General features: G+C 32.8%; 1 protein-coding gene across 1 annotated transcript; it reads left to right on the top strand.

The window, feature by feature from the left end:
• Positions 1 to 1,291: 1,291 nt before the first annotated feature.
• On the top strand, positions 1,292 to 3,618 carry LOC134693286 (basic proline-rich protein-like). Its single transcript, XM_063554032.1, has 3 exons — positions 1,292 to 1,418; positions 2,453 to 2,932; positions 3,433 to 3,618. Exons 1-2 carry the CDS (start codon positions 1,364 to 1,366, stop codon positions 2,929 to 2,931), a joined length of 534 nt encoding a protein of 177 aa, XP_063410102.1. The 5' UTR covers positions 1,292 to 1,363; the 3' UTR covers position 2,932; positions 3,433 to 3,618.
• The last annotated feature ends 17,559 nt before the right edge of the window (positions 3,619 to 21,177 follow it).

The following is a 21,177-nucleotide window of genomic DNA, read 5'->3' as shown; positions in this document are numbered from 1 at the left end:
GTTTTATCCAAAATGCTTATTTAGTAATCCACTATGGAGCGTCCAAGATTTAAAATCTGAAACCATAACCGTATGGTTTTTTTTTTATCTTGTGTATAAAAATAAGAAATGCAATAAAACTATTTTTTAGCTTTTTGATAAAACAAAGGACATATTTAATGATTATACATGTTCTTAATTTATTCCGGATAAAATAAATGTCATATTAACTTTTCTCTAATGCAGTAGCTTTTTGTGTAAATTATTCTGTTTCCAATGAGACAAACAATGGATGATTAATTAATGAAACACTTTACATATTTTATATTTTTCTGTTCTTTGTAGTTCGTGTTTTAAACAATTCCTTTCTGTAATATGAATAAAATTAGGTGTTTGATAACAGTTAACTAAACCCAACAACAAAGCCCCATCCTTTCAAAATATTTAAATTGATAAGAGGGTAACCAAAAACAGTCTTTGATAAGAAACATAGGCTGAAACAAATTACACGTTCCTTAATAAAGGAACTAGTGGCAAGCACATAGCTTCATAAGAAAACTGTGTATTTATGTATAAAACTATAATATTAATTCTTATTTCAAAATTCAGAAGCGGTCAAAAAGGAGGGGATTGGTGTAGAGAGCGAACACCCTCTTTCATCCTTTGTTGTTTTCCTCAGTAATGCATGAACATTTCTGCTGAACAATGATATGGATAACTTTTTTCCCCTCAAATATATGTTTCGACCATTATTTGCCGGTTCAATGAACATGTTCGATTTTTAGTTAAAGGTAGTTTACGTCAGATCAATTCATACTATATAACAAAATAATTTTCCTTAGCAAAAACATAACCATGTGTCCTAGTCTTGATATTTTTCTGTTAACCTGCAAATTCATTGTACATACATATACTAGTGTACGTATTGTTTACTGCAAGTGCCATGATGACTCTTCGGTCATCTAGTTATTCATGTTTTCAAGTACATTACTCATACACTAACCATAACAGTAACACCAACAACAATAACAATAATAATAAAAATAGAATAACGCTCAAAATAAGAAAATAAATGTTAAGTTTCTACATTTCAAATGAATAAAATAACTATTTGAGAAATGCTGAATAATCTGTTACTATAAATATACAAAAAAATAACTTCAAAACATAACAAGATAAATTATTCTCTCATATTCGCCACGTTATTGGTCAAATTTATGATGGGAACAAACATTAATGCATCCATGCGTTATTTTAACATTGTAGACTATCAATGACATTTATTACACGTGTTCTGGTATAAAAACGAGCGCACGAGGGTAGTGATCATATTCTAGAAGCAGTCTTCCTATACCAGTGCTAGTAATATAGGTGATCAACAATCATGAAATTTTCCTTAGGATTAGTTCTTGCTTTGGCTTGCATCGCCTCAGCGGCTGGTTAGTATTTTTTTATAATTGTTTTGTTACAAGCAGTATAAAAGAACAATTGAACATTATTTTTTTTTAATTACGATCACTGTACTCTTTCTCGTCGCATTTAAAAGAATTTTGAATAAAATGTTTTTTTTGTAAATGAAAGGACTTTTTTGTCATATTTTATCAATGTTTCTTGAACATGCAGTTCGACTTTTGGACAATGTCGGAAATATAAATATTTTACTTAAAGCACAATGTTATTATGTTTTTTAATAATAGTTACTGTATTGAATTTCACTGGTGAATTTGAACTGCATGTATCAAAAAGTCAATTGTAAAAGTATATTATTTAATATTGAAAAAACTTAAACAATTCAAATTATTAAAAAAAATGTGAACTTAAATGTAATAGTTGCATTTTTGTGAGGTACCGTACGTTTGTAATATGACTTTTAAAGAAAAGAAAAGGGTTAAATATTCCAGTGGTTTTTTAAAAAAAAACATAATACATGCAGCCTCTTTTTTTTTTTTTAAAGAAAAACCAAATAGTTATTGGTATAATATCTCTAACATCTTGTAATGCAAAAAAAAAAAAAAAAAAAAAAAAAAATTGAAGCAAGATTGTTTTTAATTCTAAAAATTAAATACTTATTTTGATTTTCTTTCAATAAAAGAATTTGCTATCTAATAATGTGAATGTTTTATTTAAAAAGTCATATCGCAATTAAAACTGAATCCAATTTTGTACTCATATACTAGTAGTATTTTAACATGTTTTAGTGCAGGTACACAATCATGAGTTTTTTTTTAAATTATTCTTATAAACATGAAATCAAATATCGCAAATCTAGGGTGGAGTTTTTAGTTACTAGTAATTTCAATAGAAAATATACAACGACACAAAGCTACGCATTCTTTTTTTTTAAAGGACTTCATGATAATTTTCTAGTTTTAAAACTAGAGGCCCAATGCATACCGTTAACTTTCAACGCCTGAACTTTAATTGTTTAGATTTAAAGAGAATCACTTATTACTCTATGCTTATTCCTTTATAGTACCGCCACCACCACCACCAAAACCAGTGGTACCTGTCGCGGTTCCAGCAGGTCCACCAGCCGGTGGTCCTCCACCACCAGCCGGCGGTCCTCCACCACCAGCCGGCGGTCCTCCACCACCAGCAGGCGGACCACCACCACCAGGCCCTCCACCAGCAGCCAGAGGACCACCACCTGCAGCTTTACCAGCAAGACCTGCACCTAGAGCTCCATACCGTCCACCATATCGTCCACCAATGAGACCAGTAGCACCAAGACGTCCCCCACCACCTCCAGCAACACCATCTTTCTGGGATATGGTTTTCGGACCAAGTGGACCAACAACAGCTGCTCCTTTCTATCCTGCTGCTCCAAGATATTTCCCAAGCAGGATGGATGATTGTGATTGTTTCCCTGACCAGGATAGCTGTCCAGCAGGTTATAAATATGGAGGCAAATGTAGTAATCCAGAGGGAGCAAGATGCTGTGAATATTATTAAGGTACGATAACTCTGTGGATAAAATGCGGGATGGTGTCAAAAAGATATGAGAAAAACAAATATTAATAGTATGCGCCGTATGCTCAGTAAGATTTTTTTTAAAGCTTTTAAGTTTTTTCGTTTTTCAAATAAAGACTAAGTTCCAATTTTTCGGACTATATTTAAAAATAAAATTGAGAATGAAAATGGGGAATGTGTCAAATAGACAACAACCCGACCATAAAACAGACAACAGCAGAAGATTTGTCTATGTTAAAATATGAAATACATTTTAAAATCAGCACTCGTGTATTGATCTACAAACAAATGAATGATATCTAGAATTCAATGAAACAAATGTCGAACTATTTAGGGGGATGAAAAATTCTACTAGCATCACACATATATGTTTCCTCTTTGTCTCTTAAAAAACTTCCGGAAACGGATAACATTGACAGTAAATTATTTTTTTTAAATTTTAAAGTAATTTTCTAAAATTTGTTTTTCCTCCTATATTTACAGGACTGGTACCGGTGTAATGGACATGATGGACGTTTTGTGATGCTACTGCTTCTTAGTATTATTGTTATTTAATAATATTTATTTGTATTTACTATTCGGTTTTTTAATAAAATTTTACAACCAAATCCGATTATGTAGCACAAAGCGAAACAAACTGGAGTTATTTCGTGTTTTTTTTTATTTAAATATATAGTATGTCACCCATTTGACCTACCAAATTAGACTATTTACCGGATTTGTAATCACATAAGCAACACGACAGGTGCCGCATGTGGAGCAGGATCTGCTTACCCTTCCGGAGCACCTGAGATCACCCCTGGTTTTTGGTGGGGTTCGTGTTGTTTGTTCTTTAGTTTTCTATGTTGTGTCATGTGTGCTATTATTTTTCTGTTTTTCTGTTATTCGTGTAAAAACACGAAATAAGCTCTTTGAGGGGTCCGTAGGTGGCCTGTTGCAAGGCAAAATTTCTGTCCTTATCCAATATACCCTTATTTTCCAGTGGCAGTCTAAATATCTCCGACCATCATCCCAGATGGCCTCTATTATATTAGCCTACCTATTGTATTTATTGTGAACTTGTTCTCGTCCTGAATATGCATGAAATATTTGCCACTGGACGTTAAGCAACCAACAATCAACTGTTTTTCTGTTTTTCTGTTTGTCTTTTTCATTTTTAGCCATTGCGTTGTCAGTTTGTTTTAGATTTACGAGTTTGACTGTCCCTTTGGTATCTTTCGGTCCTCTTTTAGATATTATATTGTATAAGGACGACTATTAAAATTCTTTCCTGAAAAATGACTTGTTCCGATATTGACATGTTCATAAGCGACAAAGATGTCTTGTTCCGATATTGACATGTTCATAAGCGACAAAGATGTCTTGTTCCGATATTGACATGTTCATAAGCGACAAAGATGTCTTGTTCCGATATTGACATGTTCATAAGCGACAAAGATGTCTTGTTCCGATATTGACATGTTCATAAGCGACAAAGATGTCTTGTTCCGATATTGACATGTTCATAAGCGACAAAGATGTCTTGTTCCGATATTGACATGTTCATAAGCGACAAAAATGTCTTGCTCCGATATTGACATGTTCATAAGAGACAACATTAAACCAACATATGTTGTTACCTTCGCATACTTCTTGTAGAAAGCACGTTTTGATCTGCTGTTTAAAATTTAAAAATGCTTTCGATTATTTCCTTGTTTAATTCAAGGATGAAGAGACTATTATCATGTTCTTATCAGGACTTTATCAGTTTTTCAATTTTTACTTTACTTTAACAAAACTGGTTAGCTTGATTGATAAACAGGGCGGTTTATTCAAATATAAAAAATAGTACAACTATATCGTCCTTTTTGTGCCTGTACAATGTCAGATCATTGTCACTGGACATTGAGTTGTTTGTTATATAGCTTTCTTTTGTATGCCCCATTTATGGGGATTTTGTTTTTTGGTCTATACGTCCGTTTGTTCGTTCGTTCTTCTGTCCGTCCGTCTGTCCGTCCATTTGTCCCGTTTCAGGTCAAAGCATTTAATATAGTTGACCTATTGATCATAGTAGAAAAAAAAAAGATTTAAGATAAACAGGACATAACACTGAGCAATGAACAGTGAAAATGGGGTCAAGGTTAAATAAGACCTATGAGACTGACATGTGCACCGTAAAATATTTCTATACACCAAATACAGTTGACCAATTGCATAAACTTAAACACTGAACCATAAAAATGAAGTCAAGGTCAGATGACACCTTCCAATTGGACATGTAAATCTTACAATCAATCTATTCACCAAATATGGTACTGTAGGCCTACTAGTTATAGTATCTGATGTATGGACTTGACCCCGAATACTCAAACTTGTTCACTGATTCTTGAAATTAGGACCTTGCAAAGTACGCACAAACTGAAAATTGATATCCTATTACTCATTTTATTTTTTTAAGTACTCACTGAATCATGAAAATGTGGTCAAGGTCAATAGACATATGACAGACGGGAACTTCATAAGATACGGCATCTATTTACAAAATATGATGCATCCAGATATTTTACTTTCTAAAATATCAGGCTTTAAAAGGAAGGCTGGCGTCCGGATCACTATCCCTATGTAGACCTGTATACGACAGAAGTCCGAGGATCGAAAATTCTGAAAATCTTAACAGGTACTGTTTTTAAAATACCATTATGTTAAATAATTGAATTTAGAAAAGAACACAGAACAAACCAATGTGACAAACCAATTACTAGTCAAAGAAAACCAAGAAAAACAATCGCCAAAATGAAAACCTCCAACTACAAAATCACTACAAAATATAGTTGGGGTGTTCCGGAAGAGTTCGAAATTTCCATCTAACAAGTGATACCATGTGTATAGTTTTCTATAATTTTGAAACTTACGAAAACATATGGTAAACAATTCAACAACTCAAACTGAAAACGTGAAAATGTATTAATAAAGAGACATATCTCTTAAGGTTCATGTTGACCCTATGGCTTAAATGGCCGTATTTTCAAACCTGTGCATCTGGAAAATTTTTAAGGCATAGCATGCCCTAGATAAATAGAATCCAAATGCATTGTATGATTTAGAAAATTCATATTAACTTAACTGGATTTTGCCGTACACTTTTTTCGTCTCTGCAGAAGATGATAAAATTAACAAACAGTTGAGTTTACCTTGATATGGTCCACTCAGGAACACAGTTTAAATAACCAATTATTGTCAGGTATCTATTGTCCATCCAATGTCCATGTCAATTAAAATTGCTCACTTTAATTTTTTACCCGTGGGGAAGTTCTCAAACATGTTTCCCAACTTAGTTTATTTTGGCACATTCTGGAGGAATGAAAAAAAGTGCACGGCAAAATCCTGATAAGTTTTTATTTTTTTAAAACATATAACATACTTAAAATTCATTTATCTAGGGCATGCTATGCCTGAATTTTTTTTTACAGATGCGCAGGTTTGTCTGTACTCAGAGTAAATTTTGAGGTGAAAATACGGTCATTTTAGCCATAGGGTCCACATGAACCTTAACAGAGAAACCACGCCCCATCGATCATTAACAGAGAAACCACGCCCCATCGATCATTAACAGAGAAACCACGCCCCACCAGTCATTAACTTGTAAAAGTCCGTTAACTACATTTCTGGTCCGTTTTGAGAGCTAATTCTAAAACGATATAGAATAATGGAACTTAGAATATAATTATAAGGAATGACTGTAATATTTTTTTCGGTCTTTTCAAAATAACACAGAAAATGTGGTGCACACTTAAAATACTCGTCATGTAGGTTATTCAGTGTGCACCACACATTTGAGGTTATTTTTTTTTCACAGACATAAAAATATTACAGTCTTGCTTTTTATAGTATTTACAATAAGGAGATGTGGTATAATTAAACATATGGTAAACAATTCAACAACTAAAATTGAAAATTGAAAACGTGAAAATATATTAATAAAGGGACAACTCTCTTTACAGAGAAACCACGCTCCATCGGCAATTAACAGAGAAACCACGCTCCATCGGTCATTAACAGAGACACCACGCTCCATCGGTCATTAACAGAGAAACCACGCCCCACCAGTCATTAACAGAGAAACCACGCTCCATCGTTCATTAACAGAGAAACCACGCTCCATCGGTCATTAGCAGAGAAACCACGCCCCACCAGTCATTTACATGTAAAAGTCCGTTAACGACATTTCTGGTCCGTTTTATTCTGATAATGACCAATGGAATTTATTATTGTAGAATAAGTAGTGTCATGTGGCCACTTATTATCTGTCCCTATCATCTGCCGTTCCTTTAAATCCCTGTCCAACATTCATTTCCCCTTTTTTTGTAATTTCTTTTTGCAGCAGTACTCATAACATTTGCCAAAAGTAGGATTTTAAAGTAAGGATTATATGTCTAATATTCTGGTTTGTTAAAGTCACAAGTTTAAATGTCTCATATACTGGATTTTAAAGTCAAGTTTAAATGTCTCACATGCTGGGTTTTAAAGACAAGTTTAAATGCCTTATACTGCAATCAGCTAGTTTACTGTACAGATAAAGCTATACGTATAAACGTTAGCTTATTACGTCAATGACCCCAACTGACCTATAAGCCCCGCCTCCTTATTGTATTTCATCAACAACATCACGTCACGACCATGACAACGTAAAGTAACAATGGTCAAACTTTTTTCAATTTAAACTTTTATGTCTTCAAATTGGTTATTTATATATCAAGTTTATCAAATGTTATTAATTAAGTTCATTTTCCCTTTCTAATTCCTTAATACGCCAATGTCTTACCACCTGGACTACGTTCATAGGGAAATACCCCAAAATGGTACCTCAAGAGGGAAATTCCAAACACTTTTTTTAACAATTTTTGTTACATGTTTTTTTCATTTTTCATTTTTTTTTTCGATTTCAGTATAAAAACAATATACGTATAGTGTCTTGAAATATGAAATTTATTTGTATTCGGCACGAAACGGGAAAATGCTCGGTAGAACCTCGCATTTTCCCGTTTCTAAGCCTCATACAAATAAATTTCATATTTCAAGACACTATACGTATATTGTCTAATTATAAGCTTAAAATATTGCAAAAAGGATTAGACACAAGTTAAGTGAAGCCTAGATCTGATTCTCCTAAAATACACTAATAATCAATTGAACATCATAAAAATAATAATATATGTACGTTTACGGATTAGTAGATTAAGATAATAGGCATAACCAACAGTGAATATTTGCAGTTTTTGATAGCGAATTACTTTTAATATCAGATGTTATAATATCTAGTTGGTGGAATTTTGTGATAATGGTTAGTCCGACATGTTAAATATGAAATAATTTAAACAAGATTATAAACCCCGACCTACTGTGATTAACAATCCGTAAACCATTGAAAACTCGATTGAACAATAACTGGACGCTCATATAGTTAGGGCTTATGAGCGTCCAGCTAGGTTTTTTCTGTCCTTTCATTTTTTGTTAATATTTAGGTGAATTTAATTTATTGTTAGCCATTTAGCTCTAATTTCAAAATCCTCAAAACACTAACTTTCATTATTAAAAAAGCGCTAAGAAAAAAATATTCAAAAATTCCCAAATACACACAGAAAATATCACATGAACATCGACTAAAATTAAAAAATAAGAAAAAGGAAGATGAAAATGAAAAAAAACATGTCACTTTTTGGAATAAATGAACTATAATTTAAGTAGAATTAGTAATTCAGATATAGTACGGCGGCTTTGTGAACAATTGTGCACAGCCTGCTAATGTACAAGCATGAAACTTGGCACAAAACTTCATCTAGTATTTCTCTATGATTTCAGATAGGGAAACATTTGAAAAAAAATCTTTACTTTCGGTAAAAATTAATATGGTGGATCAAAATATTATCAAAAGCCCAATATCAATTAAGGGCTGATGTGTGAAAAAGTGTTATTATCATGCTACTATCATTATATTCAGCAAAAACCTTTGTGGTGTGATGCTTTTAGATATATTTTATAGAATATGACTTTAAAAAACCTACTTCCGGTTTATTCAAACAAAACTTTGACTGACTTTGGGTCTGTTGGCAAAATAAAAAGCAAAATTACCAGGTCGAACATTTAGAGTTACCTTTCTTAGTCTTTTTTAACGAATTTAAAAATAGATAAGCTCTCGTACTTACAGCCATGATTGTATTGAAAGAAGCTTATAGAGTAAGTACACGTGTATGAAGTATAGAAAAGTCAAATACTTGTATATTGTTGCACGAATAGTTTAACACTAACTTATAAAATATATATAAATACCACTATGCAACAAATTTCGAATGGACTTTATGATTATTTGATAAATCGATTTAAACCGCTTCATTTAAGATAAACGTTTCTTAATTATTTAGAAACCTGGTGTTAGTTGATGCTATAAAATGTATTCTAATAGTTTGAATAGAGGTTTTGAAGAATATTTTGCAAGCTCAACAACAAAACGTTCCAATTAAGGATGTATTCTTCTGACTTTTCAGTCTCTTTCAGTCTCGGTGAAATCTCGTTCTTGAATTATTTCCAAAACATGTGACAGATTCATGCTTGATTTTAATATTTTTAAAATTCATTGATATTTTCCACTTCTATCACATGTTTTGGGAATAATTCGAGAACGAGATTTCAACGGGACTGACCGAGACTGAAAAGTCAGAAGAATACATCCTTAAGCCATTTCTTTGAAAACTTCTTGCTGAGGACGTCATCGAGCAGCTCGACTTATCACACAGTATGTATTGCTTCGGACAGAACAACACCCTGGATCTCATCAGTGGAGCAGGGAAACATACCCTCTAGAAAAAAAACCGAACTCACTTTAAACTTTTTTAAGTTTTATATTGTTCAATCGAGTTCCCAATGGTTTACGGATTGCTGTTCGCAATAGGTTGGGTTTTTTGTATCTTGTTTGAAATTTTTCACATCTAACATGTCGGGGCGTTAAGAGCTTACTTTAAGTTATGAGTTTTGATCATTGTTGTAAGTCATACGGTTATCTATAGTAACCTTAGAGTTTTATTTTAGCAAAGCCAGTTACGCAGTATAAAGGACTAACCATTATCACAAAATTCCACCAACTTCAAACGTAAAGTTATCTAACATAGGTTCCGGGTGAGGGATGTGCACATTAACAAGACGAAAGGTTTAAATTGGTTTAAACAACAGGATCAGTTATTGTTTTTTCGCGGCACCAAAAGTATTTTTGTGTTTTCACTTTTGGACTTTATATAAAAAAATATATCATTTAGCTGCAAGTCAAATCTAAGACTTAAGAAATGGCACTTCGCAAGATCTGGTTTCTGCAGCACTGGCGTCAACGTGATGATCGTAACTGCAATTGCGATCATCCCAATATGGCGGACAAACATTTATCTCCACTTTAACAGTTTATTTTAAGATTTGTTTTATATCAATAAAAATCTCAATAAGCATTGCCATTGAATATGTATTTCTTAAATGATAGACAAACGACAAGAAGAACGAAAATCGAGATCCAAAAACACTGCTGCGGGAAGCGTTCCAGTGTTCTAGCACTATAAATTCCTGCAACTACGGTAGGCTAGCAGAAAGCAGTCAAAATTATACATACATTTTTTTATTATTATTATTCTATTTCCTTTTATTAGTTCTATTTCCTTTTATTTACTTATCTTTTTTTGTACATACAAAACCTTTTACTTATTATTTTGCAAACTCACATACACATATTTAGGCCTATTTCGATTTCACAATATATTTGGCAACTAAATTCACATACACAATTTGGCATATCAAATTTATCCACTGTTTAATTGGCTGCTTGTGTACCAGGACAACGTTGCTACCGATCACTTGGCCTAGATTTCCTTCTGTTCTTCTTTGGTGGCTCCATTTATTCCCCCTCCCCAATTCATTTACTTTTTATTTTTGTTTTCTTTGGTTTTCTAAAAAAAATATTTTTATATTCTTTTATTCTTTGTTAGTTCTATTGTATTTTCATCATTTATTTTTTCAATTTATTTATCTCTTAGTTATTCTATCCTTCAATATGACCAAGAGGATGGGAAATGACTTTCAGCATAATAGTTTTTTTATTTGTCAATCTGTCTACCCAGTCAATGTCGACACTTCCATCATCATCCACAGTTACTTTATCATAAAAATAAGAATAATGATTTATCATCTAAATATAAGTACATGTATAAAATATACAGTAGTTGACATCATGAAGGTCATCTAATGTTTTTGTTATGGTCATTTCGTCCTTTTCATGTGTCGCTAATGACAAAAATATGGGTGTTATATTACGGACAGTGTCAATGTAATAATTTATAAGGTCTTATGATCTATATCAGTCAGCTGACAGTCCTGTGACAGGGCCATTTGATGAATCTAAACTTAAAACGTTTTTTGTTGCTGTTAATAATGTTATGACAGCAAAAACAAGGATTATAGTAATAAATAAGAAAACATGTACTATATTAAGCAACTAATAACCACTAGCATAATTTCGTGGTTTAATCACAGACGATTAAATTAGATTTGTGCAGCCCCTCCAGTAGGAAAAATAAGTCTATTGTGTACTTCAATATAACAGCAACCCAACTACGCAGGTAGGTTATAGAAAGTTTACACTTAATTGTTTAAACCAACCCCTTTTTGTCTCATTTTTTTTTGAAAGAAACAATACAAAAAGTGAAGATTTACAAAGTTTGATTGATTTTTTTTTTTTTTGCTTAACGTCCAGTGAGAAATATCTCATACATGTTTAGAACGAGATCAAATTAAAAATATATAAAATAGGTAGGTAGGTCCTGTAATAGAGGTCAACCGCGATGAAGGGTGGTAAATGTGGACTGCCAATTGATAAGAGGGTAAAAGGCATAGGGGCAGAACTTTAGACATGCAAGAGCCTAACTATAGACTCATCAATGAGTTTTTCCTTAACACGCAGAGTGCTTGGCACGGATGTGACCGTGTATTTAATTAACATGGATAATAAATAAAAAGACAAACAGACAAATAAATGTACAATTCACAATAAAGATCTAGGTGTTGCTTTGTGGACATTGCTTTGTGACATTGCAATTGAGGTTAAGGTAAAGAATCAGTCGAAAACTGCATCTTTTCCCGATAAGTCATAGTAGTACGGTGACCAAGTAAGGAAAAGTCGCTTATTTAAGGAGTTTAATCGTCATTCGGACTATATGGCTATAAATCACAGTATTGGTAGTTCAAAGGTTAAACTTAACATTTTGACTTGTCGTCAAAAAATCGTACGGTTCAATTTTTGTGAAATGGGCTTTTAAATAAGTTAATTTACTTGAAAGAAAAATCGACTTTGAAAAGTTCTGAGGTTCACATTGTAAAAGAACTCCCGTAATATGGTTTCTGTTGATATATACTTTGTTGTTACACCTTATTTTAACGATTTCAAACAAAGTTTAGCAAAATTAATCCGTTATTGAAGAGTTTATGTAAAAGTTTGACACTACGAATATTGTACATTAATTTTTTTACTAGAGTACGTTACAACTCAATTTCATCATCTGTTTTTACGCAAAATGTAAAATAATCAACATTCATATGATATTTCATACCTTTAATAATCAATAATATCAAATTCATTTATCTCAGAAGCATTATTTCAGCAATTCAAGCAAGGAAAAAGTCTTAACGCTCATATGAAGGAGATATTCGAAGCCCATATACAGCCTCTTATAGATTCATATAAGCCATTTGACTGTGTTGTATCACTTATATTCGAATATTGAAATGTGTTCCTTGAAGCAGTAAATAGTCTGATGTCAAATGTTAGAGCAGAATAAAGGCAACAGTAGTATATCGATGTTTAAAACTCATAAATCGATAGAAAAAAAACCAAATCCGGGTCACAAACCAAAACCGAAGGAAACGCATCAAATATAAGAGAACGACGACACAACATTAAAATGTAACCAGACAGAAACAAACTTAGCATTAGACAAAATTTGATGAGAATAACAAATATAACGAGAGGGTAACTGGTCACTTGTTTGAGATCGTCATTTCAAATGTTACCGTACCAATTACAGAAGGAGTATGCCAGTTTAAGTACTCGATATGCTTCACCTTTCTGAGAATTTTGAGCACCTTTTATAGTTGGTGACTTTGCTATTAGACAGAATCCTAGACATTTCAACGGTATGCGGACCGACATGGCAACAAAAAGACCGTTATAATAGCCTCAAGGGGATCCGGTTGCGATGTATAGGCATAACAAATCAAAAGTGCGCTTGTTAGATGGACCCTTACTAGACATTTCCTTAAATCCTGTAGTCGTGTAATGCTGGAAAGATGCAAAATCACATGAGGAAACAAAACCAACAGCAATGAAGGGAGATGAAGATATATATAATACGATGTGGTATGAGTGCCAAATGAATGAGGCAACTCTTTATCCAAGTAATAATTAAAAGTGAAGCATAATAGGTCAAGACACGGCCGTTAACACGGAGCCTTGGCTCACACCGAACAGCAAGTTACCCATAATAATTATTAGTGTAAAACCATTCAAACGGAAAGACCAACGGTCTTATCTATATAAAAACGAGAAACGAGAATCACTCATGAACCACATAAACAGACGACAACTATAATGATGGAAAATTGTATGTTGGAAAAGGAAAATAAAATAAAGTAAACTTAGACAAATAAACTAATAAATAAATAAAATTGAATTAAATCGTATTGCTAAAGCTCCAAGGCAAAGTATGTGACGTAAGATTAAGTTATAAATAGTTTCGTCTTTTTTTAATAATATAGTTAATCTCATTTCTAGAGTTCTTTTGATCAAAGCTATTAATCTGACGTTGAGAAATAAATTAAATAAACTGTCATCTTTTAAAAGAATAAAAATGTTTGTAATTTGCCGTAGGACAATAACCCTTAAAGTGTTTCTATTGTCCACTTAATAATTCTGTAAAGTAAGTAAAGATTTTGATAATCCTTTAATTGCTTTTACGTAACTAAATAAAATACATGTCAATCATATAAATCTATAACATAAAAAGAGAATAGTTGACCAATAAAAAGTAACTTCATAATATTCAAAATTGACGCTTAAATTTCATTGGTGAATAAAATAATTCCAATCAGCACGTGATGTTGGGGTTAAAAAGGGAACACCGCAAACTCCCAACATCACAGATCACATATCACACTTTAATGTAGATTGCTGTTTGGAATAAATAATTGAAACATCATTGTATTTTATTCACCAGCGCCAGGCCTCGAAAGGAGAAAGTGTCCGAGATGAGGGACACGACAGCAGAAGGTATTACATAGACCTGAATATGAGCGAGCTAGTATTCCCCAGATTACAGAGCGAAGATATTGTCCGAGGCTAATTTAGATTCCTTATTCGAGAATACGATATAAGCGAGAATAGTCCCCAGTAAATGATGCCAGTCCCCGACATTAAAGCTAACTAACGTTTTGGCGGAAAAGGGGAGACAACCCGATAGTGCAGCGATTCTTCCCCCTTTTCCCGCATTACAGATGGTGGAGCAAGAGGAAAGATCCTTGGTACCTCAAAACTCAAAAACCGGCGTTTGGTGAACTAATATTTCAAAGAACCAGTCTAAAGTGAAACTTTACAAAAGAATTCGGACCTACAAAAGGTGTTATATACCGAAAAAATGGAAATTTCCTAAAGTTTGAACCTGGAACATTATACCTGTTGTATGTGATTAGCTTTTCGGAACCTATCGTTATTCAAATTTGCGGAGAAGACATGAAGAAAAATCGGAACAATACAGAAACTGAACTAAAACGAAATTATCGGACCATAGTGATTATGTTTTCAAAATATTGTGTGAATTGATAATGTATATATATGTGTAAATACTGTGTGAGTATTGGTATGTGTGATTTGTTAAAAAAAAGATTTGCTAAATTAAAAATAATTCAAATTCTTTAAAAAGAATAAGTAAGTTTAACTAATGGAAAATGATCATATAATATGTGAGTTAACGTAAAATAAGCGAAAACGGTTTAAAAAATAGGCTTATAACATATTCATAAAAAAAGGTGAAGTCGAAATTCCTTTTACTTAATGGGCAAACGTTGATTTGCAAAAATCCTTTTGTAAAGTAGAGATAGAACACCGGTTAGAAAAACGCTATAAAAATAGTAATGATGGAAAATATAAGTAAATGAAAATAAATAAAATAAAAAAATGTGTTGGAAAACAATAAATAAGACGAAGAAAACAAGGAAGGCAAATAATGTAAATGGTCGTTGAAAAATAATGAAGAACAAGATTCGTTCATGAAAATATGAAATAGAACATTAATGAATTTAAAATATAATATTATTTGGAAGCTAAAGTTCAGGCGGTTAATATTCATTAAACTATGAAGGATTAAAAGAAATGCCTTTGTTTAGATGAGAACCATAAAATAATGCCTCAAATTTTAACTTGCAAAAAAATAAAAATACACAAATTTAACATCTGTATAGAAATTAAGTTGAAATTGATATGTAAATTTCCCTTTAAGAGAAATAAAGGTTGTTTGAGTCGTAAGAATTCTGGGTATTCATGACACCCTTAAAATTAGTGCTATGTATGGATTCGCCATCCATATAAAAACGTGACCAAATCAAACATAAATAGTCTCTTAAAGATTAATTTTGATATAAATTGAAAAACTTTCTAGGTAATCAAAATGTTGTAGAGTAATTATACACTTTGTTTAAAAACGTGTCTAAAATAAGAACTAAAGCAGTATATTAGTATTTGAGAAAGAGTATTTAAGTCATGTACTTTGAGGGTATGACTCACGATAGAATTTGGAATCGGAGCAAACTACCAAAGAAAACGGGCATACGCCGAAAAATGGGTATGACACCGAGGTAGATTTGGAGTTCGAGCAAACTATCAAGAATGTGGGCTTATCACCTAGTAATTTGATTAAATACATAGAGGATAAAAACTGCTTAAATATGAAAAATGAATAAAATGAACAAAGAACGAACGCCATTATACCTTGTAAATAAATCAACACCGTTGAAAGAAAAATAAATAGGACCATCATCAAAATGATAACCTTTGAAAAATCTTGTCCTATGAATAGCACTTTGAAATATAAGTATGTAAATCAACATTTACTTGAAACAATAAAATGGATAAAAAATTGGGGCATAGGACATTTGAGCGAAAAAGAAAAAAGCACATAGGGTCATTTGAGCGCCGACTTCATAGGACATTTGAGCGCCGGGATATTAACCTTACCTGAGTTTTCAGACAGGACATTTGAGCGAAATTTTCCCTGATAATTTTACACGAATTAAGATTTTTTTTTTACTTATATAACAGATGAATCGTTATTTCCCCCTCATCTCTGGGCCGAAGTTCCATCCTCGTTAAAACGTACTAACAATGGGCCCGAATCATTTCATGCCCATTATAACGAGCAGTTCTATCACAGTCATCCATCAATTTATACTTTCCTTGACACTATTATCAAATTGCAATCTGTGACTTACATAAAAATTCGGAGTTTGAACATTGATGCACCGCAGAGCCGAACAGAAAAGGAGAAGGAACAGAATCTCCGGGATTTGCATTCGAAATACTGCCAGCAGGAAATTACGAGGGATTTTTATGTCAGAAGCCTGGGATATAAGTTCCAAGCCCGAACAGACTTGTAAATAATGCCGTTGCCGAGTTTTATGTTTTATGACAGTGCTTTGTTTTTAGTGCTTTGTTTACAATTAAAAGATGTTTTAATCTTTTTGTTGGTAAACTCCTCATTTAATGAACTATATTCGTAAGAAAATGTGGTATGATTGCCAATAAGACAATTCTCTATCCAAGACTTGTTTTCGCTCAAATGTCCTACGCTTATTCTTATTTTCGCTCAAATGTCCTAAAATTTAGGCGCTCAAATGTCCTATACTTTGGCGCTCAAACGTCCTTTTTTTTCGCTCAAATGTCCTGTCAATGCGCTCAAATGTCCATTGCCGAAAAATTGATAATGCTAAATAAACTCATAAATAAAATTGCGGGAGCAATTTTTTCGAACAACAGGGATATATAATGATGGAAAATTGTATGTTGGAAAAGGAAAATAAAATAAAGTAAACTTAGACAAATAAACTAATAAATAAATAAAATTGAATTAAATCGTATTGCTAAAGCTCCAAGGCAAAGTATGTGACGTAAGATTAAGTTATAAATAGTTTCGTCTTTTTTTAATAATATAGTTAATCTCATTTCTAGAGTTCTTTTGATCAAAGCTATTAATCTGACGTTGAGAAATAAATTAAATAAACTGTCATCTTTTAAAAGAATAAAAATGTTTGTAATTTGCCGTAGGACAATAACCCTTAAAGTGTTTCTATTGTCCACTTAATAATTCTGTAAAGTAAGTAAAGATTTTGATAATCCTTTAATTGCTTTTACGTAACTAAATAAAATACATGTCAATCATATAAATCTATAATAACATAAAAAGAGAATAGTTGACCAATAAAAAGTAACTTCATAATATTCAAAATTGACGCTTAAATTTCATTGGTGAATAAAATAATTCCAATCAGCACGTGATGTTGGGGTTAAAAAGGGAACACCGCAAACTCCCAACATCACAGATCACATATCACACTTTAATGTAGATTGCTGTTTGGAATAAATAATTGAAACGTCATTGTATTTCATTCACCAGGTATGTAAATTATTAAAGTATAAACTATTTCAAATTGTATTTTAAAAGTAAGAATTTAGCTTCTGATTTAATAACTTAGTTTCGTATTTAAAACTTAACTTAAATTTATAAAAGATTTTCATTAACAGAAATTAGTTAAAACAAAGTTTACTATTTAGATCACAGATCACATATCACACTTTAATGTAGATTGCTGTTTGGAATAAATAATTGAAACGTCATTGTATTTCATTCACCAGCGCCAGGCCTCGAAAGAAGAAGTGTCCGAGATGAGGGACACGCGAGATGATGGTATTACATAGACCTACATATGAGCGAGCTAGTATTCCCCAGATTACCGAGTGAAGATATTGTCCGAAGCCCCATTATGATAGAGACGCTCAAACCTTAAAATGCACCAAAGCGAGAAAAGTCCCTAGTGAAAGAAGTCAGTCCCCCGATATTTAAGTGTAACTAACGTTTTGGAGGGAAAGGGGAGACAACCCGACAGTGCAGCGATTCTTCCCCCTTTTCCCGCATTACACAACCACTAAACATCAGATTCCTGACTTAGGAAAGGTGCAAATAGTTTTTAATGGGTTTTAATGGTACTAAATCGTCTTTCTTTTCGGAAAAACATGTTATTGCCATTTTAAACCATTTGAATGAACCATGACTTATCCCTTTGAAGTAGTGTCCCATCATCCATGTCTTATAAATATCTCTTCTAGAATGCATGCTGCGATATTGAAGATATTTTGCTCACAGTTTGCGCACTTTCTCGACCTTCTTTGGTACCATCACTCAAACTTACCTCAGAGATGGTATGGAATTGGTTCATTGTATTGATGTTAAGAAAAGTGAAACATTCGGTGACCTTGCAGCTGACAATAACAAAAATATTTCCCAATATTTGCTATAGCGCACACAGTAGCAGATATTTTTGACCCCTACGACACCAGAACAACTCTATGAAGTCTGCTGAAAGGAAACTACGAACAAAGACCACAGCTTTCACCAAAGTGTATCAGATTACTAGTATTTAAGGGAGAAGTATACCTGATTGGAAGAAGTTTCTTTCTGTTAAAGAACACAATCAGGCTCTCCTTAATTTCTTTGGTAGTTTTATTCGTCAAAACTTTGACAATCCCCTATGAATCGACTTGGTTGTGACCTTTAATTAGCCAGAGCGTTTGTAAGTCCCGATATTGTCAAAGATATTTAAATCAACAATTTTAATGACTGTCGAAACTTGTTTAGCACCCAAGAGGAGGACGATTCGCGTATGGTACTCAATGGCCTAAACTTTGACAAGAAGTTCAAGGAATGGGAAAATGCGGAAGAAGAATCATACGAACGAATGTGATTGTTTTGTGCGTTCACTACTACAAACGTATGATACATACAAATGGGCTATGGGCGCAGATCGGTATCATCAGAGTAAAGGGTTGGGGCATATTTTTTCTCATATATCAACTAAGTGACTCTCCCTAACCATTTGTAAACTATTGCCTCCTGTACATGCACTTACCGAATGCCACACAGCTTCGTTTCTGTTTTGAGGAAGTAAACAAACTGTCTACAAGCACCACTTTTTCAGTGGTTTTGCAGAGCTTCGTTAATAATTACAGAAATAAAGCCTTTGTTTGGGCTTGAAAGTTAATTTCAAAGCTTTATTATCAAATCATTCCATCATGATATTTATACAATTATGCGTCAAACTTGCCACCAGTGAAGATGTAAGTTTAGTCAGGCTACCTCCATGTGAAGCGGCACTGAAACAGCATGTTTAACGTACTTCGTTTCAAACTAATATTTGGACCACATTTTACTTTGCGGACCGCCCTATATCGTCACGCTTAGAATATATACGATCGGCGCGAGTTATATGATTCATTACACCCCGTGTATTTTAAGGGCAGGTGTCAGCATAAATTCTTGCAGAATCTTGTGTTTTCATGTGAGGGAAAATCTTTATGTAAAATTCAAAACAAAACCGTATATGTTCAGAGCTTCGCTCCTGAAAAAAAATTGAAAAATGTAGAAATAATTTCCAATCATGTTATTTGACAGACGAACCAGAGTATACGACGGCTTAATTTTGTTGCGTGGATCTCTTTGATTGGATTTTTAAATTGTACCTTTTTTCGAGGTATTGAGTGGTTTTTAGTTTGAATGAACTACATTAATGAGCTTTTGCAAAATACACCTTCATGATACATGTAGTAGGCTTCAGGTAAAAAATATCTTTTGCTGATGTTGAATATCAGCCAGCAAGGTAACAACTGTAACTTTAATAGAATATGTGTTGATCTTTTATAATAAAACAAGTGTTTGAAAAACGCCAATTTTTAGAGTAAATCAACGTCCTTTTTTCTTTATTTTTACATTTTCGAGATAAAAAAATGTTTGTTTCTGTATTTTAACCTATATTGTTGTAGAAATCTTAAAATAAAAAAATATGGAGAAAAAAATTAATAACAGAATTTGATCTTTGACCTTATTTTATGCAAAACTGTAACCACATTTCCTTTTGACGACATCGATATTTCAAAAGTACTAATTTTTCCGAATCCAATGATATATAATATAGCCATATAGTATGTTTGAAACGGAAGCCGATAAGGGCCATTAATTTTTTTTTTATGTCGTTATTACGACATAGCATGTCGTAATTTCGACATAACATGTCGTTATTACAACATCGCTATGTCGTAATTTCGACATAACATGTCGTTATAACGACATCACTATGTCGTAATTTCGACATATCATGTCGTAATAACGACATCACTATGTCGTTTTAACGACATAGCTATGTCGTAAGAACGACATAGCTATATTTAAAAGAATATGTATTATGATTGGCATGAGACTTAATGACACAGAAATTAATAATTATACGTCATCATAATGCCCCCGATAATTTGAAAAGCCCCCGCATAGTCAGCTATAAAAGAGAGAGGAAAGGTACCAGAGGGAGAGTCCCCGAAATGCTGTGCGGCAGACAGTGTTATTATTCAATTATTAGCTCCCTTGGTAAAACTCCAAATTTCATATTTAATGTATTCTATTGTTAAATAATTTACAAGAAGCTTATTAAGTATATATTTGTTAATTGCATAGCTTTTGCTATTTGAATTCATTGATTAAAGATATTTATTTATATTGTAAAGATTAATATTTGCATCGTCGCAAAATCTTTGGTTACCTTCTTTGGATACCTTCAGTGAAAAACTTATATTTTTTATAGATACCAATTTAGATTATCATTGTCCATCGTGCTAGGGCTATACAATTAGAGACAAATCGTTTAAATCTTCCATAATTTATAGATTTACAAGTTACCGGTCGTAAAAGAGCTATGCAGTCACACATGTTGGAAGAATGAAATGTGAAATTATCAGAGGACTGAATTTGTACAACCAAGTCAAGCCAAGCTTTCCATCTCCCTTTCAATAAGCGCAAACTACATGGCTTCTTGGTATAAGGGTGTATTGAAGTATTGATTGCTCTATTTCTA

The sequence above is a fragment of the Mytilus trossulus genome, chromosome 12, assembly GCF_036588685.1.
Source record: "Mytilus trossulus isolate FHL-02 chromosome 12, PNRI_Mtr1.1.1.hap1, whole genome shotgun sequence".
In the NCBI taxonomy this organism is placed as follows: Eukaryota; Metazoa; Mollusca; class Bivalvia; order Mytilida; family Mytilidae; genus Mytilus; species Mytilus trossulus.
This window is presented reverse-complemented; position numbering and strand designations above follow the sequence as displayed.